This window comes from Salvelinus fontinalis, chromosome 18, assembly GCF_029448725.1.
Source record: "Salvelinus fontinalis isolate EN_2023a chromosome 18, ASM2944872v1, whole genome shotgun sequence".
Classification (NCBI taxonomy): Eukaryota; Metazoa; Chordata; class Actinopteri; order Salmoniformes; family Salmonidae; genus Salvelinus; species Salvelinus fontinalis.
In genome coordinates, this window is record NC_074682.1 from 9,392,687 (window position 1) to 9,418,170 (window position 25,484).

General features: G+C 43.6%; 1 protein-coding gene across 1 annotated transcript; it reads right to left on the minus strand.

Annotated features, from left to right (window-relative positions):
* Positions 1-7,007: 7,007 nt before the first annotated feature.
* On the minus strand, positions 7,008-20,714 carry wnt2ba (wingless-type MMTV integration site family, member 2Ba). The gene is made up of 5 exons (XM_055868073.1): positions 20,013-20,714; positions 15,892-16,112; positions 10,091-10,368; positions 9,565-9,829; positions 7,008-8,749 (listed from the first exon to the last, which is right to left on the minus strand). Exons 1-5 carry the CDS (start codon positions 20,168-20,170, stop codon positions 8,520-8,522), a joined length of 1,152 nt encoding a protein of 383 aa, XP_055724048.1. The 5' UTR covers positions 20,171-20,714; the 3' UTR covers positions 7,008-8,519.
* Positions 20,715-25,484: the final 4,770 nt, after the last annotated feature.

Here is a 25,484-nt window from a genome sequence, read left to right on the forward strand (position 1 = left end):
TATATATATATATTAATAATAAAAAAAACTTGAGTCAAACGTTTCGGGTAGCCTTCCACAAGCTTCCCACAATAAGTTGGGTGAATTTTGGCCCATTCCTCCTGACAGAGCTGGTGTAACTGAGTCAGGTTTGTTGGCCTCCTTGCTCGCACACGCTTTTTCAGTTCTGCCCACAAATGTTCTATAGGATTGAGGTCAGGGCTTTCTGATGGCCACTCCAATACCTTGACTTTGTTGTCCTTAAGCCATTTTTCCACAACTTTGGAAGTATGCTTGGGGTCATTGTCCATTTGGAAGACCCATTTGCGACCAAGCTTTAACTTCCTGACTGATGTCTTGAGATGTTGCTTCAATATATCCACATCATTTTCCTCCCTCAGGATGCCATCTATTTTGTGAAGTGCACCAGTCCCTCCTGCAGCAAAACACCCCCACAACATGATGCTGCCACCCCCGTGCTTCACGGCAGGGATGGTGTTCTTCGGCTTGCAAGCATCCTTTTTTCCCCTCCAAACATAACGATGGTCATTATGGCCAAACAGTTCTATTTTATTTTTTTTCATCAGACCAGAGGACATTTCTCCAAAAAGTACGATCTTTGTCCCCATGTGCAGTTGCAAACCGTAGTCTGGCTTTTTTATGGTGGTTTTGGAGCAGTGGCTTCTTCCTTGCTGAGCGGCCTTTCAGGTTATGTCGATATAGGACTCATTTTACTGTGGATATAGATACTTTTGTACCCGTTTCCTCCAGCATCTTCACAGGGTCCTTTGCTGTTGTTCTGGGATTGATTTGCACTTTTCGCACCAAAGTACGTTCATCTCTAGGAGACAGAACGCGTCTCCTTCCTGAGCGGTATGATGGCTGTGTGGTCCCATGGTGTTTATACTTGCGTACTATTGTTTGTACAGATGAACGTGGTACCTTCAGGTATTTGAAAATTGCTCCCAAGGATGAACCAGACGTGTGGAGGTCTACAAAAAAAAAATCTGAGGCCTTGAAATACATCCACAGGTACACCTCCAATTGACTCAAATTATGTCAATTAGCCTATCAGAAGCTTCTAAAGCCATGACATCATTTTCTGGATTTTTCCAAGCTGTTTAAAGGCACAGTCAACTTAGTGTATGTAAACTTCTGACCCACTGGAATTGTGATACAGTGAAATAATCTGTCTGTAAACAATTGTTGGAAAAATTAATTGTTTCATGCACCGACTTGCCAAAACTATAGTTTGTTAACAAGAAATTTGTGGAGTGGTTGAAAACGAGTTTTATTGACTCCAACCTAAGTTTATGTAAACTTCCTACTGTATATAACGTAGGTACATGATGTAATGACGCCACTTAAAATTTTGAGCTACATGTGCAACAGAGCATTCCTAACCTAGCCCACAATGTCTGCTGTGTGGATCGAGCAATCAACAAGTCGAGCAGTCATTTGAATGAGTAAGAACATTTCAGCGAGACCACTCAAAGGGCGAAATCCATTAATGCCAAGATAATGGAATTCATTGCCCATGACAATTAACCATTCTCTGTCGTGGATGATGTTGGCTTTCACCGACTGGTCGCGCACCAGTACACACTACCAAGTGTGCAATTTTTCAGATGTTGCTCCACCCGGAGTTACACAGTAATAGAGTCACTGCTATTAGCTTCACAACATACATACTATGGAACACTGTTTGGGTGTTTGTGTGTCAAAAAAGACTGTCAAAGCTGTGCAAAAAAGTCTGCAAACAAGCAAACACCGGCCACGAACGATGTGTTTACAATACCGCGTTGGTAATAAAGCATAATTTGTTCGGCCGCAACTTCTGGGGTAGCTAGCTTTAGCTTGGTACGTAGCTAGCACCAATACAACCAGCCTGAAAACAATGGCCAGTAGAAACTACAGTCATTTACATTATTTTTAGGAATCCTTGTGAGTAAGTATTAGCTAGGTTTCCACTTGATGTTCGCCTATGGAAATTGAAGTTCAGTTCATGAAAATAATAGCTAGCCAGTTACTTAACCCTGTTGCCCAAAGCTGACATTATAAGCAGCCAGCTAGCTTCATCTGGCTAGTGATGCTCGACCAGACCTGTTTTTTTGTTGTGAAGCTAGCCACAATAAGGATTAGGCAGAATAGTGGAATTTGCGGTTTACCTTCAAAAAGTATGTAATTGACAGTGATGTAAATTAATACAAATAGTAGAATTATGCCATACTTTCTTTTTGAAGGCTAACCGCAAAGTCCACTATTGTAGCTAATCCTTATTGTGGCTAGCTTCACATAGATGGGTCCGACCACCATTAATCAAATAAGAACTGTCTTATAAATTAGGGTTATTTTAGATAATGACACCTAGCTATATAGTTAGCTAGCGAACTATAGCTAATGAAACAGATTATGCCCTTTTGCTATGTTTCTGGGGAAGAACATTGTTTACATCCATGAGCTAGCTAGATATTTTATGACCAGCACTGTAGATGCGCGAGACAACTTAACCAGCATCATAGCATGCGTATCGATGAATCGTTGTGACAACTTTACCAGCATCATAGCATACGTATCGATGAATCGTTGTGACAACTTTACCAGCATCATAGCATACGTATCGATGAATCGTTGTGACAACTTTACCAGCATCATAGCATGCGTATTGATGAATCGTTGTGACAACTTTACCAGCATCATAGCATGCGTATTGATGAATCGTTGTGACAACTTTACCAGCATCATAGCATGCGTATTGATGAATCGTTGTGACAAATGAAATACGAGTGATAGTGTAATCAATGTGTAATAACTACTTAAAAAATGTATGAACGTGTTAAATTGTTATGTGACGTGCAGTCATATTTCGGTCCTGGTTGGTCAACAAGCTTATTTGGCACGTCAAATAGTGTTATTTGACACGTCAAACAGTGTTAAATAGTATATTTTTTGACACGCAAAGACCCAAACGGCGTTCCATAACAATCCTGGTTGAGAATGAAACGACTGAACAAATGAACAACGAAACAGCACAGCAAGTAAGTGAAAGAAATAGGTTTTGAGTATGTTTTACTGGTAATGAGGATATATGTAAATGCCAACAAAATAACCTTTTGGTCAGTGGTGTGTGTGTGTGTGTGTGTGTGTATATAACCTTTATTTAACCAGGCAAGTCAGTTTAGAACAAATTCTTATTTACAATGACAGCCTACACTGGCCAAACCCAGACGACGCTGGGCCAATTGTGTGCTGCCCTATGCGACTCCCAATCACGGCCAGATGTGATACAGCCTGGAATCAAACCAGGGACTGTAGTGACGCCTCTTGCACTGAGATGCAGTGCCTTAGACCGCTGCGTCCATGTGTGTGTGTTAACTATTTAACTGTACTAGAATGCTTGAAAGTCTGCTAAAATTGTAAATATCGGTTATCGGTATCTGAGTTTTTTTGGCAAGGAAAATATCCGATATCGGTATTGGCCAAAAATGTCATATTGGTACATCAATAGTTAGGTTAAAGGGTTAGGGGTAGGGTTAGATAAAATAGTTAACGTTTGGGTTAGGGGAAAGGTTAGCTAACATGCTAAGTAGTTTCAATATAGATAAAATGCTTAAGTTGCCAATAAAGAGATTCCAACTCGTAACCTTTGGGTTGCTAGACATTTGCAATATATACCTACCCATCCATCCCAACCAACCACCCTACTTTCATTTTTGCCTTAAGTAACCATCTGTCTTATGTAACCATACCAAAGGTAACATATCATACTAAATGTAGTATTTCAGATTTTCTAACATAATAATACGAAATGCTCTGAGTCCAGGTTGCACTCTTGGTTGTTACAAGCAGTGTGGCAGGGTGAGAGTGAGATAAAAGCATGTTGCACCAACATCATCACTAACCGCACCAGGGAAAGTCATTGTTGTTGGCAACAACAAAGTAAGTTGAACTAAAAAGTGTATGAATGTGAATAAACTTTGATACGTTAGAATGAACGTGAGCAACTATAAACTTTCTCCTGGCTTGTAGCTAGTTAGCTTTACAACTACCATTTATTCATGTTTAGTTGTGTCAGGTTTTATCTAACTAGCTAATGCTGTCTGTTTGAAAAACTAATAGTGAATGTTTTGAAGCAAAGAATACTTGCTAGCTACAGAATTACTTGCTCAATCACTGTCTTAGTCTTCAGCATAGGGTCAGCAAGGTAGCAATGGATATGCCACCAGTCAAAAAAAGAGAAACCACCCATGGCAAACCAGATGGCAAATTTGAGTGCCTACAGCTTAGATGTCTTTAACTTCATCACAGTGATTATGGGTCATGAAGGTGTGTTCCATGTGTTACGACTTTGTTTGGTGCCATCATGATCATGGCAGGAGAGTGACAGCCATGAACAGACAGACATGCAGCGAGGCCACAAAACAACAGGTAAGATAGTGAGAAGTGCCTCTCCGAGCCCATAGAGTTCACAGACTGATGCTCTGTCATAGTGTGAAACAATCTGAATTATATGATTTATCTCTGATGAAATGATAGCATCTTATGTCTAGAGGGTGTACTGCATGTGTTAACTAAATGCAGGAGAGAGGCAGCCGTGATGATATTTCAATTTTGATATTTGTGGAGATTGATTCATTTCAGTTTGACCTTTCATGCGTAATCTTTATTATTATTAAAATGAACAGAAAAATAAACACTATAACGATTTTTGTCACGACTGCTCCCGCTCTTCCTCCCCAGCATTACGCACTCAAGCCACCATCAGTACGCACACCTGCCTTCCCCCGTCACGTTCATCAGCGATCATTGGACTCATGTGGACTCAATTACTTGTGTCATTACCTTCCCTATATCTGTATGTTCCCAAGCTCTGTTCCCTGCTTCGGGATTGATTGTCATATGTCCGTGTTACCCGTGTTCTGACGCTGTTCCTGTCTTGTTCTATGTCTGTTCCCTATTAAATGTTTGACTCCCTGTACCTGCTTCTCTCCAGTGTCACTCCTTACAGATTTTACTGAGTTACAGTTCATATAAGGAAATCAGGTCATTTAAATACATTAATTAGGCCCTCATCTATGGATATCACATGACTGGGCAGGGACGCAGCCCAACCAATCAGAAGGAGTTTTTCCCCACAAAAGGGCTTTATTACAGACAGAAATATGCCTCCGTTTCATCAGCTGTTCGGGTGGCTGGTCTCACACGATCCTGCAGGTGAAGAAGCCGGATGTGGTCCTGGGCTGGCGTGGTTACACATGGTCTGCGGTTGTAAAGCCGGTTGGATGTACTGCCAAATTCTCTAAAACAATGTTGGAGACGGCTTATGGTATAGAATTGAACATTCAATTCTCTGGCAGTAACTCTGGTGGGCACAGGCCAATTGCACTCTCCCTCAAAACTTCAGACATGCGGCATTGTGTTGTGTGACAAAATTGCACATTTTAGAGTGGCCTTTTATTGTCCCCTGCACAAGATGCACCTGTAAAATGATCATGCTGTTTAATCAGCTTCTTGATATGCCACACCTGTCAGGTGGATGGATTATCTTGGCAATGGAGAAATACTTACTAACAGGGATGTAAACAAATTTGTGCACAAAATATGAGAGAAATAAGCTTTTTGTGCACATGGTAAATATTGAGGATCTTTTATTTCAGCTCATGAAACATGGGACCAACACTTTACATGTTGCATTTATATTTTTGTTCAGTGTAAAACAGTTTTTAACTGTGTATGTTGCTGGTTATTATTTAAGCAATAAGGCACGAGAGCGTGTGGTATATAACCAGCTAAGGGCTGTTCTTAGGCACGACGCAACCCCTGAGGTGCCTTATTGCTATTATAAACTGGTTACCAACGTAATTAGAGCAGTAAAAATAAATGCGGTCTGATATACCACAGTTGTCAGCCAATCAGCATTCAGGGTTTGAACCACCCAGTTTATAACACAGTATAATAACTGTATTATAAGTGGAAAATATTATGTTATGTTTCCAACCATACAATATGTAGAGCAGCAGTAGTAACAACCTGACACAGGGGAAGTGAGAAAATAATAGGAAATTAATCATACAGTAGCAGCGAATGAGTACAAAATGGTTGTTTAATTGAATATATCCACATGAACAGACTGGTATTCAGTACAGTATGAATGGCAATGGCCCTAAGACTGATTGGACTGTACCAGAGTATGTGCCCCTCTTCAAGGGCCCCCTTAGCCTTGTAAATTTGCCCGTTTGTAAGAGAAGATTTGTCTCTAACCTTTTCTCAAAAGTCACTAGAAATTAGCATTTACAACCTGTTTCTCAGGTTGTCAGAGTCACTCCTACGCCCCTGTCTATGACAGACTCATTTATTTTTTATTGAAGGGCAACAAAATGACATTGTGTCACTTAGTGCCAAACATTTAGGTCTTCCATCCTCAACCCCCCCCCCCCCCCCCGAGACAATTTTAGAGTGATCATGCTGTCACTAAATAGATGCCCATTAGATATCACAATGATGGGAGGAGAATGTAGACGGTGACACGCTGGTTATTTCAGAAGACTGATGTAAGCAAAGCAAGCGCTTCCCGTTCCCTGTTCACTGTATACTACATTAGATTTGGCAGGACATTTCCACAAGGACACAGTTGCGCTGCCCTTTAAAAAGATTTAGAGACCAATAAAAGCTTTTTTTCGAACGTGATTAATGTGACTAATCATTTTACAATAATGCTCTGTGTAAAGAAAACAGTCTGCATAATATCCCCTGGTTGACACAGACTATGAAATAGATAAATAATTCCCATGTTTGGCTCGGGAAAGAGTAATGCTGTAATTAGAGGACCTACACCACGGATTCGTTGAGTGTCGAGCCTAGCGCTGACATTAGAGGGGGGGGGGGGGGGGATTGAACCTATCATAACTTAATGATTTACTCAAGAACAGCAAGTAGTAGATTCAGCGATATCACCTTGTGTGTCAGTGACAATGACAGTGTCACATGGTCAGCGATATGAGGATGGATGAGATCTGATGTGAATGACAGAAGGATCAACAAGGTTTAATATAGAACAAGTGTGGTATTTTAGGGTCCTCCCAAGGTGACAATAACACTCCAACTAACACCACAGCACAACTTGGCCCGCGACTCCCCACCGTTCTGAGAACATTGCATTAAAATCATATCAATGGCAATTTGCATTTGAAAATGTCGATCTTTTTAACATAAACTGAAATCTCATTCATCTTACAAACGTCTTTAACAAGTAGTTGTGATCGTCACGTGGACCTCACTGCTTTCGGTCAATCGTTGTACCATTTGTTCGGTCTCGATTGGTCATATCCCGCAGGCCCTATAGGCCTATGTGCATTTGTGAATGTTGATTTGAAAGATCAATTCTGGTTCTCAGCTCCTCTACGTCATGCAACATCTTGGCCTGGGTTTCACAAAGTACTTCATTTTTCATAGATCAGTCAGAGCCCCATGTAGCCTAAAAAACAACCCTGAGAGTGAAATGACTATAGTGTTGCGTACGGATGCATAATGAAAGTGCCCCATAGTGAGAATGCTAACTTGGGAGATATAGCAGCTAGCAGCTTCAGTAACCAGTGATAAATAATGAGCAAGAGATGACAGCTACCGTCCATCATACCGTATTCATTTAGGAACACGTACAATAATAGGTTGATAGGGTAACTGTCACACTAAAGGGAGAGAAGACATACTATCCATCTCGGTCGACGACAATGTTTGTTTCACTTAACTCATATAACAGAAACATTTGCTTAAATGAATTTCTTTGCTCAATATTGGGCTATATTAGTGTCCATAGTGCAGCTCTCTGGCCCGTGGTAACAGTTGGATGTTAGAGTTGAATTAACTTTCTGTTGTACATCCATTCTGATGCATTTGACCAGTCGGGTGAGGCATGATGTCCTTTTTTTCTGAAAGTTCACGCTCCTAACTACTGAATACAAGTCAGTCTTTCCATGTCCAGTGTCTCAAGCAGAGTACAATTTCAGTTCTTTATCACTTTTCATTGTAACACCAATGAAACACTGAGCAAAGTGGTCACCGGTTTAGAAAGAGAACATAGTCTTAAACCAAGCAAAAACCAACAACACATACACCACGCAACAATCCTAACTCCATCTCTGGTGTGCTCACAGTATAATGTCCTGTGTTGCATGTCCACAACAGATCATGTGTAAATTATTTTCTGTAGAAAAAACTGTCCTCACCACCTTGGAAGCAGCACACAATAGTATTTCCCCAGATCAACAAGATCAAACAAAAACATAAATAGGAACTATCCCCTCTCCTGGCCCAACCACTCTCTTAGACTGCCTTCCTATAGAACAGAACCATACAGTACTGCACCATCCAATCCAAATTGGGATACGGCCCCTTGGCAAAAAGTTATTTCGGATGTCACTTTAGAAGGGGTTGTCAAATGAGAACCATGCCAGAGGTCAGAAATGAGTCGGGAGTAGGGACTACATATCCCACAATGCAGTTGGCCACTGCTAGATCCTTTGAAAGGCTGGGCCTCAGGGTCAGGTTAGGTCCAACCAATCGGGTCTCTTGTGTGGCTTGCAGGTGTGAACGTCCACCATGTCTTCGCAGTCCTTGCACTCCACGGCGCAACACCACTTGAACTTGCACTCGCACTTGGTGACTCGTTTGACGCGCATTGTGTCGTAGCCCCGTCCGCAACACATGACCTCGCAGCCGTCCGTGCCTCTGGATGACTTGTTGCAGACTCTCCCTGCCGTGCCCAGGGAGCCTGTGGAGAGAGCACAAGACAGACCAGACGGCCCTTGAGTGAAGGGGTGTGAGAATAGGTGTGAGCGGAGGTATTCCCCTTGAGCATTTGGGAGTGGAGCTTAATAGTGACCACAGAAGGATTTCAACAATGACCCTGTTGTATCCTTAGGGTGTGAATTCCTATACAATAGATTATTGCTTCACCTTGTAATAGGCTAGGGGCGTAGCGTAGCTCCTCTTCTTAACAGCAATTTACTAGGTGTCAACCTATAACTATAGGCCTAACAGAGATGAGGATAATGCCAGTAACACACAATACATCCAAAGTATCACGACCAGAGCCTGTTAGCTGTTCTAGAGCTCTATGGACGCTCTGCTGAAGTGATGGGACATGAGGGGCGTGAGAGACAGAGATTACCAAGGCAGAGAAAACACAGTTGGAATTAGAGAGAAGTTAAAGGTCAAATAATTGAACTCTAAGCTATGCAGGTATGCAGGCCTTCGGCAGATGAGTCTGGGATTCTCATAGCTGTATTTGATGCGTAGGCTTCTGTATTGTCTAGCGTCTGGGTAATACTTTTTACTTAGAGCAACAAGGTTTCCGATGACAATATTTTCCCCAAGTTTGGTGATAAGTACTTAAATAACGTCCCATACATTTTAATAATGACTAAATGGGATATTATGTTGAATCATATACTGAAATGTAATTTCTCTTCAAATTAATTTCCACTTAGACATTGCTAAATCTTCTGGGTTTTTCTCTGCCAGGTCATATGGTGAGGAAAAACTCCTGGCCCTACCTAACATATATAACTGCATGAGTTGACCCACCTGCTGCTCTGTCCATGAGGCAGTAGTCAGGGGAGTTTTCTACATACACCAGCTCATTCTTGGTGGTTCCCTTGAAGTCCTTGTCAGCCACCATGAACCCTGTGCCATCCTGGTTCATGGTCACCTCGATGGCCGTGTTGTACTTCTTTCGGAGGTAGTCCCCGGTCCTCCGGAAGTCCGACATGGCCAACCAGCAGGTTCTGAGGGCGCAGGAGCCGCTGACACCATGACACTTGCACTCCAGTTTCATAAAGCGCTTCACTGCCTGAAATCAAGAAGGTTGGACAATTTTGTTAGAGGTTGAGACAAAGCCTCACCTGTGGCCAACCTAGTACACTCACTATTCATGTCTAGAGTATTTATAAAAATTCAGTTCAACAGTGGATTAAATTGTACTAGCAATGTTTGTTCTACTGTAGTAACAATGTTGTTACACTGTAGTTAAAGCATATGCTAGTGCTAGTTTAAAGGGACTGCCTGTATCAAAAAAGCAAAACGGCACCTTAACCCCGAAGCCATTGCTCACCATTCGCCCACAGCGGTTGTTGTGTAGATTCATCATCGCCCGAGCGTCTTTCACCATCCTCTCCCTGGCATCGACAAAGGCCTTGGCGAACTTGATGCCATAGTTGATGTTGTCGCTGCAGCCGCCCCAGTCAAAGTCGCCCCTGTCGTCTCTAGCTCGGCCTCGCTTGTGGGCGTCGCAGCTGCAGATCTTGAGCTCCCCCTGGCTGCAGGCCCTGGTAATTGCATAGACCACACCCGCCGAGGAGATGGCGTACACAAACGCTGCCTCCCGGCTACCTGGGGTGATATGATGGTAAGAGATTATGTGTAAGAAGATGTCATTGGGCGATTCCACGCCAGCTGGAGCTAAGTTCTCACATAGGAACTTCACTGGGAGGAAGGGTGTTTAACATCCTTTTTACCTTTTGTATAAAAATTTGGGGGAGAAAATAATGATGAAAATTGCCATTTTAGACCCTTTTTAAACCTATACATGCCTCCTTAAGACCCTATGCTCTGTGAATCACACATGATACAGACAACATCTTGGAGTCATTATCCTCCTTATAGTGTTCTCTCAAATATGGAGGATGTGTAGATTCTGAAATACACATTTTCACATTCATTTATTCAACATTAAAAATATGAATATTATTATCTCAAAACTACCCTTTTTGATTTTGCTTATTTTTAGACATATTTTTTTTGTGACAATATACTCTTCAAACACGTGACCCCAGGTTGGTTTTATATATAAACTAAGTCAGTCTCATACAGACGGTTACACTATACCAGCAAAGTTTGTTTCGTTGTAGTAACCATGTCGTTACACAGCATTTGATTCAAATATTGCTTGTGTGTGCTGTGTCCCATGCTATCTGAATTTAAACAGTGTCTACGCTCCTTGAAACTTGGAACGCAGACACTGTTAACATTTATATAGAATGTAATATAGAGCACAAACAAATTTGAATCAAATAGGTTTGGTTGTCTCTGTACAATGTTCGTGTACAATCATGTATGTATAACAAATACTATATTTTTTGTTTCAAACTGAAATGATTCTGCTCGGCTCCCCGTTCAAGTTGAGTTCACATTTTAGCCGTGAGTTTTTGTGTAAAGAGTTGATGTTTTGCCATGTACAGCAGGCCTATTGTAAGGTTCTGCTTTCTTTTCTTTGTCAACCCTTCTGCTTTTTTTGTGTGTTCTTGAACGTAGCCCTGTTTCTTTGTGTTCTGGAACGTAGCCCTGTTTCTTTGTGTTCTGGAACGTAGCCATGTCTTTCATTTTTGTTCATTGATTTCACCTGTGTTCGTTTCTCACCTGGTTTCATCAGCTCCCAATTTAGTTCAGTTCTTTCTGTTTGTATGGTTGTGAGGTATTGTTTGGTTTTGACTGCCTACCTGTGTTTGACCTTCTCCTGCGACCACGATTCCTGCCGTCTGCGATGGCTTAATAAACATCTGCCACGCCCTGCGCATGAATCTACACCTTTTTCTCCCTGAGTATTCATTACAGAATAGCTCACCAAAAAAACGGAATGGATTCAGCGGAGCTAGAGCGGCGCCTAACCCAGCAAGAGGAGCGTATGGAGGAAATCTGCCGTCTTCTCTGCTTGCCTATCCCTACTATCGTAACCCATAGCCCTCCTTCATTCATACCCATGCCTGGAAAATATGACGGTTCACCTGTGAAATGTCATGGATTTCTCAATGCAACAGATACATTGAGTACAACCCCACTAACTTCGCCACCAACGAGCAGGGTGGACTTTGTTGTGTCTCTACTCACAGGCAAAGCCCTGGATTGGGCCACCACCATATGGACTGCCAACAGCACAGAACTCGGATTCAAGCCCCATTTCCACACTCTCTTCAAAGAGGTATTCGATCACTCTCCCTCCGGTCGTCCTATAGGAGACCTCCTTATAGAACTTCAACAAGAACGCAATTCAGCTGCCGAGTATGCCCTCGAGTTCCGCACCATGGCTGCAGGGAGTGGATGGAATGAGGCTGCTTTTTCTTACCGTCTACTGAAGAGGGCTCAACAGGGAACTTCAGGCGGAGCTGGCCTGTGGAGGTGAACTTCAGGATTTTAATCAATACATTCGTATGTCCATCTCCATCGACCACCTCATTGCCGACCGCTGAAGAACTCTGCCACCCAGGAACTTGAAACCTTCTCTTTCCATGATCCCGTCTGAGTCTTCCAGAGCCCATGCAGTTGGGCCATGCTCCTCTCCCGTGTATCAAATGTCAAAAGTGGATCCAAGAAGGGCTCTGCCTATACTGTGAAGGGAAAGATCATCTACTCAGCCATTGCCCTGTTCGCCCCCCACGGAGAGATGAGAAGGGTCCCCTTGCTGCCATGCAGGTAGGTGTGTCCTTATTTCTAAATATCTCCTAGAAGCAATTCTCCATCCCAGTATTAATAACCGTGAAGGGGGTTACCAAGTACGTAGAAGGCTTGATAGAGTCGGGAGCAGCAGGTCATTTTATCAATCACCAGCTAGTAGAAGAGCTTGACATTGATCTAACACCTGTCAACCCTCCCTTAAGGATTAACACCCTTGACGGGCAGCCATTGGGCACGGACTTCATCACGCACTTGACACAGAGCGTCACGGCCAGATTGGAGTCTTCCACACCGAAACCATTCATCTCATGGGACTCTCATCCCCCAAACAGCCACTCATCCTCAGACACCCCTGGCTTTGTCATCACGACCCTGCCATCTCATGACAACAAGGTGAACTATTGTCCTGGTCTTCTACCTGCTTCTCCAGTTGTCTCAGCCTACCCTGCAGAGCCACCACCATTGAGGACTCTGCCTCTGCAGTGCCACCCACCATACAATCTGAATACACCCAGTACAGCAATGTCTTCAGCAAAATCAAGGCCTCCACTCTGTCACCACATCGCCCAGGAGACTGTGCTATTGACTTACTCCCTGGAGTGTCCTCACCGAGGGGTCGTGTTTACCCCCCCATCTATCCCCGGAAAATGAGGCAATGGAGAACTACATTGATGAATCACTCAAATTGTTTAATTTGTCCTTCTTCTTCCCCCAGCTGCGTCCAGCTTCTTCTTCATTGGAAAAAAAGACAGTGGTCTCCGTCCATGTATTGATTATCGTTCAATGAATGACGTCACGGTCAAGAACCATTTCCCTCTTCCTCTGATCCCAGCGACCCTTGAACAAGTGGGCCGCGACAACATCTATACTAAACTCGACCTGCGAAGTGCATATAACCTTGTCCGTATACGTGAAGATGACGAATGGAAGACGGCCTTTATCACCACTCAAGGGCACTACAAATACCTGGTCATGCCATACGGCCTTACGAACGCCCCCGCCGTATTCCAATCCTTTATGAACAAGGTTTTCCAGGATATGATCAACTTTCCAACTTTCAACTTTCCAGGATATGATCAAGCTTCCTCATCGTCTACATTGATGACATCCTGATTTACTCCTACTCCCTGAAGGAACACATACAGCATGTGCAAAAGGTGCTTCAACGGCTCCTTGACCATAACCTTTATGTGAAGACTGAAAAGAGCACCATGTAACCTCGGTAAACTTCCTCATCTTCGTACTGACACCTGGGGGGGTCAGCATGGAGGAGAACAAAGTCACCGCAGGCAGTAACTGGCCCAAACCCACCACCGTTAAGGAACTCCAATGTTTCATTGGGTTTTCCAACTTCTATCGCCAGTTCATTCGGAACTTCAGTTCTACTGCCACTCCCCTCACTGCCCTTACCAGCCAAAAGACCAAGACCCTTCAATGGACTGATACCGCTCTGACTGCGTTCAACAACTTGAAACGCCTCTTCACCTCAGCTCCTGTCCTTCGCCAACCTGATTCGACCCTTCTTTTCACCCAGGAGGTGGATGCCTCCGAAGTAGGAGTAGGAGCCATACTCTCTCAGTGGGTGGTGTCATGACGTTGGGTTGGGGGTAGTCAAAGACACGACAGTGGGAACACCTCCCAAATCACATCCCTGTACCTTCTTCTCCAGGAAGTTATCCCCTGCTGAGAGGAATTACGATGTGGGGAACATAACTCCTCGCCATCAAGCTGGCCCTCGAGGAGTGGCGCCACTGGTTGGTTGGCGTACAACCTCTGTTTATCATCCTAACATATCATCGTAATCTGGAATATATCAGAGGGGCCAAGAGGTTAAACACCAGACAAGCCTGCTGGGCTCTCTTCACACGCTTCCATTTTCATGTTACTTACATCCCTGGAAAGAAAAACGTAAAAGCTGATGCTCTCCCGCCAGTTTGACCTTCCGACCAGTAACTCAGACCCTACACCCATTCTTCCTTCCTCTTGCATTATAGGACCGGTACAGTGGGAGGTTCACTCAGCCATACAAGAAGCCCGAACCTCAGACCCAGCTCCTCCTGAGGCACCTGCTGGGAAGAGTTACATACCAGCAGCTGTTAGACCCCAACTGATGCAATGGTGTCACACGTCCTTGGGGTCAGGACATCCGGGCATTACACAAACCACCGAACTTCTAGCCCGGAAGTTCTGGTGGTCCTCACTGGCATTCGATGTAAGGGATTACGTGGGTTTTCCAGAGGACATCGTCTCTGACCGTGGACCCCAGTTTGTCTCGCGGGTGTGTCGAGCATTCTGTGACCGACTGGGAGTTGCCCTCAGCCTCTCCTCCGGGTACCACCCCCAGACGGACGGGCAGACAGAACACCTGAACCAAGAAATATGGAAGTACCTCCGCCAAAAATGTTCTGGCTCTCCACACGACTGGAGTCGGTATGTAGCCTGGGCCGAATATGCTCAGAACTCACTCATGCACTCATCCCTCCGCCTTACTCTGTTTCAGTGTGTCCTTGGTTACCAACCCCCCATGTTTCCCTGGGGGGGGGGGGGGGGGGGGACTAAGGTTCTGCTTTTCTTTTCTTAGTCAATCTTGTGTTTTTTTTTCTTTGTTCTGGAACGTAGCCCTGTCTTTCATTTTTGTTAATTAATTTCACCTGTGTTTGTCTCATCAGCTCCATATTTAGTTCAGTTCTTTATGGTTGTTAGGTATTGTTAGTTTTTGACTGCCTACTTGTGTTTGACTATTGCCTTCCTGTGACCACGATTCCTGCCTTCTGTGAAGGCTTAATAAACATCTGTCACTCTTTAATTTGCACAGATGGCAGCTTTCTCAGTCACTAGGTATGTTTTCATTTGAGAGGAGAGCAGATTCAGGGTTATTTGGTCTGCTTTTCCCACCCACCTCTAGTTTTCATTCCTCCTCACGCAATGAACCAGAACACAGGCAATATGTCAGGGAGTACGGCTTTGTCTGCCTGCCAGAAACATCTACCCAAATATTTACATCTCCTATTACTGTTTAGACATCACCCTTGTGGATCACTCTATCTGCTACTAGTTTTCGGAGAATATCCACTTTCTCCAACCCTCCTCATTCCTGGAGAAGGTGAAACTAGATACATTTACTGGCACACATTCTCTCTGGGTATTGTACAACCGGAAATGACAACTAGTATGTTCTCCTGTTACCTTATTGGGGAGGGGCAAACAAAGGAGACATATATGGAAGTGAACTATTGTATTATGTGTTGAGCTGAGATATACATAGCTATACCCTTAAGGCTTGAATATCTGTAAGTCTAAAAGGCAAGGAAGCAGTCCCTCAGAATGTTCTGCTATTGCCTACAACCACCAATTTGAAAACTTGTACGTGTTGAATCAGATTAATGTAGCGAATCTTACATCCAAGATGCAAGTGATTGAATACTGAACACACACAGAGAGATAAACACACTGAAACAGACTTACTGTGCAGCATGACCCTACCAAAGACAGTGTGGTCTCGGTCCAGCGTGCTGCAGTTCCAGCGATGGTGACGAAACTGGTGCTGGCACTCGCGGATCCACTCCTTGGCACCCTCCCCAATAGACTGCATGAGATCCGGGTGGCGCTGGCACAGCTGGCGCTGCTTGTTCACCAGGCCTGGAATGTTGTCACAGATCACCCGTGCACCCAGGGCTCCAATGTACCTGCAGATCAGATAGACAGGTGCATTGTCAGTAGGCCAGTAAAGCTGCCAAGGACTATTGTTGTGCAAAAACAGATGTCCATTAAAAAAAACGTGTTAAAGAACAAGATACACTACATGATCAATTGTATGTGGAAACCTGGTAGTCGAACATCTCATTCCAAAATCATGGGCATTAATATGGAGTTGGTCCCCCCCTTTGCTGCTATAACAGCCTTCACTCTTCTGGGAAGGCTTACCTCTAGATGTTGGAACATTGCTGCGGGGACTTCCGTCCATTCAGCCACAAGAGCATTAGTGAGGTCGGGCACTGATGTTGGGCGATTAGGCCTGGCTCGCAGTCGGCATTCCAATTCATTGCAAAGGTGTTCGATGGGGTTGAGGTCAGGGCTCTGTGCAGGCCGGTCAAGTACTTCCACACCGATCTTGATAAACCATTTCGGTATTTACCTTGCTTTGTGCATGGGTGCATTGTCATGCTTAAACAGGAAAGTGCCTTCCTGAAACTGTTGCCACAAAGTTGGAAGCACAGAATTGTCTAGAATGTCATTGTATGCTGTAGCGTTAAGATTTCCTTTCACTGGAACTAAGGGGCCTAGCCCTGAACCAAGAAAAGAAGCCCCAGACCATTATTCCTCCTCCACCAAACTTTACAGTTTGCACTATGCATTGGGGAAGGTAGCGTTCTCCTGGCATCCGCCAAACCCAGATTTGTCCGTCAAACTGCAAGATGGTGAAGCGTGATTCATCACTCCAGCGAACATGTTTCCACTGCTCCAGAGTCCAATGGCAGCAAGCTTTACACCACTCCAGTGGACGCTTGGCATGGGTGCTCGGCCATGGAAACCCATTTCACGAAGCTCCAGACTAACAGTTCTTGTGCTGACATTGATTCCAGAGGCAGTTTGGAACTCGGTAGTGAGTGCTACGCGCTTCAGCACTTGGTGGTCCAGTTCTGTGAGCTTATGTGGCCTATCACTTGTGGCTGAGCCGTTGTTGCTCCTAGACGTTTCCACTTCACAATAACAACACTTACAATTGACCGGGACAGCTCTAGCAGGGCATACATTTTACAAACTGACTTGTTGGAGAGGTGGCATCCTATGACGGTTCCACTTTAAAAGTCACTGAGCACTTCAGAAAGGCCATTCTACTGTCAATGTTTGTCTATGGAGATTGCATGGCTGTACGCTCAATTTTATATACCTGTCAGCAACTGGTGTGGCTGAAATAGCCGAATCCACTCATTCCAAGGGGTATCCACATACTTTTGTATAAACACTACCGTTCAAAAATTTGGGGTCAGTTACAAATGTCCTTGTTTTGAAAGAAAAGCAAAAGAAATTGTCCATTAAAATAACATCAAATTGCTCAGAAATACAGTGTAGACAATTGTTAATGACTATTGTAGCTGGAGACGGCAGATTTTTTCATGGAATATCTACATAGGCGTACAGATTTTAAAGTTAGGTCGAGTAAGATGTGTGACAAGTTATATTCTTCAAGAATCAATGGGTATTCATCATGAATTTAATTGCCGATTGAACAGCGGGAATTCTTACAAAGTGTGCATTTAACAACTCTGTCCCGCTTCGTTGTCAATCCCACGCGGTTATAGATGCCATAAATGGTACATCAGAGGACAGTGTTATGAAATGTGAGACCTTCAGGTGCTCTTTCACAGATAGGAAAGAATCCACACGGTTAACTAGGAGAGACCCCTGAGACTACAACAGGAACACCAAGTGCAGTGTGACATTGTCTCCTGTAAGCTGGCACGCTCCTCTAACTCTCCCTCTCCTTGCGACGACCGGACATCATTACTGCCAGGCTTAATCACAGCTACATTATCTGTCGTGCCACCGATACAGAAACAGAAAAGTGTTTCCACTCCTGTTATGGCTGTCCCTTTTCCCCCCCAAAAAAATCTGCCTTCCTTCCCTGCTGCCTGAGTCTGAGCAATAAAGCAGAGCGGAGGCACACAGTGTTTACTCTCTCCATAGAAAGAGTAGAGAGCTGAGCCAAAAGACCCTGACTGTCTCTGCGCCTCATACTTAGTTTGGAGAGAGGACAAGCAATCCAGCGCACCAGAAAACACACTACTTCTTATCTGAATAATCACAATCATGATGGAAATAACCCCCGGACTATATAAATCATGATTAGATAAATATGTAGATCCTTGGAGAGATCGACCATGTCTCCCCGCTCCGCCTCACTTCACTGTTTAATTGCACGGCCTTCTTTTTATAATAATATTCTGTGAGACAGAGAAGCTTTTTCAACAATACCACAGGGATATTTTTATGAAAATATAAATTTCTAAAATGTCTCACTGATGTCTACATAACTTTTATTTTTATTTTTTATATTTTTTTAAAAAATGTGTGTATGTGGTATTATCGTGGTTTGGATGATCAACTATATCAACTATTTATTTTTTATTTTGCCACTAGCTGAAAGCTGGTTTACCATGTTCTGTGCAGTAAGATTGGAGTATTGTGGCATAAGAGCAGTGAGGTGGTAGGCACTTCCTTCATACACCCTTGGTTCTTACCCTCAAGAGAAATCATCAAGGAACACTTTTTCATGCACCGCTGCCTGCACCTGCCACTTCTAATATGCAAGATTGATAGCGGAAAGTCCCCGAGTCCATTAATCTTCATGAACACCAGACAGTGTGCTGCTGTTGGTTGATTTCACTTTATAGACTATTGATGTTATAAAACTCCTATCCAGACACATTCCTCCCTGTGGCTGTTGGAATTGGAGCCTGGTACACAAGTACCAGCAGCGTATAGGTTTGACTCTAAGGTGGGATGGAGGTATTGACTACAAAGGTTTTATTGTGTTAAACTATTCAAATCTTGAATTTGTTTGCCACATAACTGATATATAACTGTCAGTTATTTCCCAATCTCCTGCATTCCTAGGATAATTCAAATATCTCTTCTTTTTTTTAAACTAGGCGAGTCAGTTAAGAACAAATTCTTATCTACCGGAGAACAGTGGGTTAACTGCCTTGTTCAGGGGCAGAATGACAGATTTTTACCTTGTCAGCTCGGGGATTTGATCCAGCAACCTTTCAGTTACTGGCCCAACACTCTAACCACTAGGCTACCTGCCACCCCAATACATAATTAGCATTCTCAGGCTTGGGATAAATATAGACAAGGTTTAAGTGTAAAGCAAATGTAGCTACCTGGAATATGCTCTTACAAATTCATTGACACCCAAACATGCTTTATATTTGATTTTGTTCACAACGTTTTGCATATTTAAGGATGAGCTTATAATTTGTGCTTTATTTATTAAATTCATATAATTCAGTAAGGTTCTAATTCATTAATAAGGCCCGAAGGGGTGTGGTATATGGTCATTATACCACGACTAAGGGCTGCTCTTATGCAATATGCAATGTGGAGTGCCTGGATACAGTCCTTAGCCGTGGTATATTGGCCATACACCACAAACCCCCAAGGTGCCTTATTGCTATTATAAACTGGTTACCAACATAATTAGGAGAGTAAAAATAAACATTTTGTCACACCCGTGGAATATGGTCTGATATATCAGGTCTTTCAGCCAATCAGCATTCAGGGCTCAAACCACCCAGTTTATAATTGTATATTTAATCCATCCGTTATAGCATATATGCATTAGGCCATATGATTTCTCCTAAGTTATATTTTGGACTCCTAAATAGCCAACATAAATAGGCCTAACTTTTGTAAGGTCTTGGAACGTCTTATAATTAGCTAATTAAGACAACTGGTCATCCAAAACTACTGGAAACATATCTAATCTTGGATGTCAATTACTTAAATTATAGATGTAATCTTGGATAGAAATGATAGGATTATTTCTGCAGCATCAAGTGCATATGAAAGACACCACTCACCACCAAGAAGAATCTGCTCTAGGTGTGAAGATGAGAAGCAGCAGAATAAAGGTGAAGTATATCCTTGAGGGGTGTCGGGATAGTATCCCATTTCGAGACCCCGTCCTGTTCCTGGAATATCCTCGGGTTTTGAAGAAACAAAACATTTCTAATTTCATGTACAGACGGCATACAACATATAATAAAGGATAAAAGTCCTTGGCGATGGTTTGCTGATCATCATTGGGGGAAACCTGTCTATCTAAAGAAGTTGAAACATTCTATCCATCCAGTTTCAAAAGGCTAATTTGATGTATTGTCAGTTCATTGACGCCTTGAAAATACGTTTTCTAAGTGTTTATCTCCTATTTATCGAGTCAGTGCTTATCAAAAGTCGGTCTAGGAAAGTAAATCGAATGAAGACACGTCTTCTGAGAATCTGTCCCAAATGTCCAAACAGATGTTCTGTTGCCAACGGTAACGTGTTCCTCTGCTGTTGCGTGTTCTGTTGTAGCCTAGGCTATTTGTTAGACATTCGACGTGAATAGCAGGTGAAGCTGAAAAAATTGCCAACCCAAACACAGGTATACCAGACGCTGAGAACTGATGACACTGAACCCATTTATTGTCCCTGGAAGATGAAGTCAGTCACTCATCTGTCCGAGGATGAGAAAGATAGCTACTCCGCGTTCCTCTTCTCAGTCGGGACTGAAGATGCGCCGCAGGAAAAAAACACTGCACCAGCATGTCAGCTGTCCATGCCCCCCCCCCCCCCCCCCCCTCCTGTTGTTAGACAATTACAAACACTGGTATGTGCACGGTGAGGTGAGGGACTTCGGTATATTTAGATATCGGCATGTAAAAGTTATCTAGCCTACATAGCCGTTTAAATATTGGTGATCCCCATATTGGAAAGATTTTGACACCCTCATTGACTGATGACACACCGTTTCGATGCGCACTATGAGGAAAATTACCCAAATAGGTTTTTCATCTCAATTACTTTTTTTATTTTTTATTACCGAGTCATATGGAACTAAAATAATTAAGGAATCGAACTATTTTTTTATGCGAATAGGCAAGAATTTCCCCTATTGTCCCTTTACACGCACTATAATAGTTGAGTAATAATAAAAGAGCATGTATGATGTGGCTACAACCAAATGAAAACTGCAGAAATTAGTTCAGGAAATGATGGATGACAGTGATGACGTTCTAGTTTCATGTTGCTTGGTGTTGGTGTCCTTTTCATCCAATTGCCCTTCCTTTCCTTTGTCCACCATTTCCCTCATGAAACACAGCCTAATACATCAATGTGTATTATCTAAATACATGTCAACTTAAGAAACAGCCCAAAGGTTTTATATATTTCACTGCTTACATGCAAATGATGGTGTTGTGTTAAGCCCATAAAAAAAACCCATTTGCTATGAGGACCACACAGCTGGGACCACACAATCTGTCGTTTATTTTAGGAGATAACTTTGCACATTGGCACACTGCTTAGGCCCATCAAATGTATCTGTGAAATGACCAATTAAACAGAAATGAGAGAACAAACAGAGCATTAGTGACACTGTATTGTACAACAGTGAGTGCACACGCAAGAGCAAATACATGAAGAAAAGGGTGTCTGTGAGCTTTCCAATGAGGTGGATAACGTCCATAAATCACATCTACTGATGTTCTTGAGATGACGTCAACTCTCCTTATCTAGATGTTATGTTTCGAACATAGCATTGTAAGCTATGATGTGGGAGTAAAACAGGTATGTCTGGGCTTTCATTGTGTCAGCCCAGCAAGCGCTGGAGAAAGTTTTGCTTGGGGCACCTTCAACTATGAGAGGTCAAGCGTTCATGCTTTGACACATCATTAACCAGGAACTTGGTATCTCCATAGTGATAGACTCAAAGACCTCATAATCTGTCCCAGAGGTTGGTTGGCTGTTTCAGCACAAGCTTGGCCTGGCCTGCCATTGGGTCTCAGCTGGATGCCTTTGAGAACAAATGGTTGCCACTATCTGGCCACACTGCAAAGGAGGGAAGTACAAGGTCTTTCAAATATATGATTTTAAACTCTCTATCTCTTACCCTAAACCTTAAATGAACCTCACCTATAACCGGTATACTTTAGAAAAAACATTATGGAAGAGCATATCAATTGTGATGCTGTAGTAAATGTTTTCCTTTGAAGCATGGCAATCTTGAATCCCCTTGACAATGGACCTTGGTCAAAACGTTCATGTAGAGGCGTCTATATTTGAAGAGCTATTATTGTTTGACGGTAGGAGATCCTATAGGTTAGGGGGAAGAACAAGAGAAGTTGACCTTAAGGCCAGGTAAAGTTATGTCCTGGGTCTGCATATAGAAGAAGAGCAGAAGCTGTGTTGCCGCTGGCCTGCCTGCTCCACTTTGAGAGGTCTGGTCATGCATAACTCACCCTGACCTTGAGGTCAGATCCATCCACTTCTCCTGACTTATGGCCACTTACCTGTCAAACAAACACCCAGTGGGCGACTTAATACTCAACATCGCAGTTCAAGTTCACAGTATCTTTTTATTCAATGGCAGTGTATTGGTATCCTGCCCTCATTACAGACAAGACTCTGGGCAGATAGTGTGCAGCAGCTCATCTCAGCTCATCTGGTTAATGTGGAAACAAAGAGCTATGTTCAAGGACACTCCTGGCCTTGTACTTACCACGGTTCAGTTGTAGTTGCTAGGTGCTGTGTGCCTGGGCTTTGCGCAGCTAGGGAAGAGGCCGCTGGACAATGGGAGCATGTGTGAGTGTGTGGGGTCATATTAATCAGCACAAATCCAGAAGCATTAGTCACACACCTAAGTGAAGGTCAAAAACAATACAGCAGCTGCCTAAAAATACCAGCACACAGACAGTGGAGGTGGAGCTGGTATGTGTGTGTCTCTCCTGGGAGCGAGGGGGCGGGGTGATTCAGAAACCTCATGAAATGATTGTTTGCCTAATTATATGACATGATAGATCTTGGTTGTACTCACAAATCTTTTTATTCTTAAACACAGGGCATATGTGCCTTACTGTACATACAAAGACACACATAGTCTACCCACAGCTACATGCAAAGTCCAAAGTGTGTGTCCTTCCTTCGGTTACATCACAGCCAGACTGAGGCAGCGGTATCCTCATTACATGTGACCCTGTCTTTCTTTACCTCCAGGACAGGCTGTAGATTTTACAGTGACAACTCTATAACAAATTGCTTTACAGGAAGCAGGTGATGGGCCAGAAGGCCCCCACGGGCCCCTTGTCTAGAGCGCTCCAGCTGTGGACCCGGAGGGCTTAGCGCCGTGCCACCATGCCACCCGCCTCCTATTCTGGGCCAGGCTCATGGTCCAGGCTAATTTTGGACAGGGGGATGGGGACAGGGGAAGGGGAGAGACTGTGCCTGTGTCCGCCGGCTACATCAGATGTCTGCCCTGGCCTAGATGACGACATGGTTGAGCCAGCCACCACCGCATGTCACTTCCTTTGGCCTGTTAATATATCTCCTCTTACAGTGCGAACAGTCACTCTGCATATTTTTGGTCTGTGGTTGGAGATCCGCGAAGGGGTTGTAAATTCTCTTTGTAATTCAAGAAAGCTAATGTGTTCACCTTGACCTATCAGGCACCAATTTGGTTCATACCTTGACCGACATATTTACCAGTATAAATGAAGCATGTCCCTACAATCAGAGATGGGGGAGGATTGATAATGCTGTGGGGTTGCTTTTCTGCCTCTGGCACTGGTGGCCTTGAACGTGTGCAAGCGAAATGAAATCAGCAGATTATCAATGTGTTTTGGAGGAGTGCAATATTCAACCCAGTTTCCAAAAATGGGGTCTCCGTGAAGGTTGTGGGTCTTCCAGCAGGACAACAACCCCAAACACATATGAAAAAGCACCCAGGACACACATAAAAAGATGCTGGACTGTTATGGAGTTGTCAGCGAGGAGTCCATATCTGAATCACGTCCATAACCTATGGCGAGATCTGAAAACAGCAATTGGTGAAGGGCACCCCTGAAAAATGTAAGAATTCGAGCGGGCCAAATTGTCAGTAGAAAGGTGCAGCAAGCTCATTGGCTACAAGAAACGTTTGTCTGAAGTTATCTTGGCCAAAGGCTGTGCGAGCAACTACTAGCTCTGGAGTGCCAATAATTGTGTCCATGTCATTTGTCTTTATTTTCTTAATGAAAATAGTAAACTTAAGTTTACAAAAATAAAATTGGTTCTGCAATGTTGAAAATCCAATAAGAAGGTGTGGGCTATTTTTTTTAAATGTCAACTTATTTGAGAAGAAATACGGAATTATTGAAGAAAAGTGCAAGGGTGCCAATATATTTAACCACAACTGTAGCGCTTTTTTAAAACTCAAAGAACCACTTTCTTTTCTAATAAAAAGTGCTGCATTAGCAATGACAGGCTGCCGGGCCGGCGAATAGGGCCTGCTTGAACCCTGCGAGGGCCAAGCCCTAGCCTGTCACAGCAGCTCGGACGTGGCCACTCACAGCTCATCATCCAGGGACTGTGTTTACTGAGAGAGCTTTGCTGGAGGCCAGACATGTCTGTGTTGGCCTCGCAACGCGTCCCTGCTGTCCCACGAAGGAATGTTAATGAGGTGAGTTGAGCAGGGGAGGTGACTCGCTCCGTTCATATGCAGGCAGGCAGGAGAGGAGACGAGCAACCGCCTGTCTGCCGGCAGGCCGGACGGTCAGTCAGCGTGTGCTGATCTGCTCTACACTCCATAATGTACGGTCACTCTGAAATGATCTGGCTTTGGCTTTAGATACCGGGCCAAAGTAAGTAACATGTTGGGTCATGTAGGAGACATGTTAAATATGAGCAACAGGGTGCTGAGCTTAACGGACTGACTTTTGGATCAGACAGCAATTGCATAGATGTACTGTACTGTTACAGTTCGTACCACAGACCGCATGAAACAAGTTGGGGAAAGACAAAATATATTTTTTGAAATGGCCCACTATTTGAATCTCAATTTTATAACATGTAGTGGCTGCCTTTGCGCTTCTCCAGACTGAATCAACACCCAACAGATGTACACACGCCACAAGAATACCACATGCATGTTTTGGGTTACAGCAACAGCACCACTGGTAATGAGGTGCAGAGTAACGCACATGATTTCACATGCCATTTGTGCAACAATTTCCTAACTCCACATTCCTAATCGGCCACTACTTGCTGTGCTGTGCTGAAGTGACTGGGTAGGAGTTGAGGTCTCCTCTCCCCTCTCCAAGCCCCAGCGGCCCACGTATCCCAGGCCGCACGCACACACACAGCAGGTCATGACCAACGCATAGAGAATGGAATTTGGATCAGCTCCTCAGTGGTTCAAGTGTGACCTTGAATACCACAACATTAAACCCGACTTCCTCATATGCATGTTACTGTATCGTGTTATTATATAGAACTAATGCAGGAACGTAAGTTGAATGAAAAGCACCACTCTTTCAAAG

Bases quoted from the DNA above. Each gene is read 5' to 3' on its own strand.
- wnt2ba (XM_055868073.1), bottom strand. From the start codon at position 20,170: ATGAAATTAGAAATGTTTTGTTTCTTCAAAACCCGAGGATATTCCAGG. The intron at 10,369-15,891 runs GTAAGTCTGTTT...ATATCACCCCAG, and splicing joins TGGTAGGGTCATGCTGCACA to GTAGCCGGGAGGCAGCGTTT. The intron at 8,750-9,564 runs GTGGGTCAACTC...CTCTCTCCACAG, and splicing joins CCTCATGGACAGAGCAGCAG to GCTCCCTGGGCACGGCAGGG.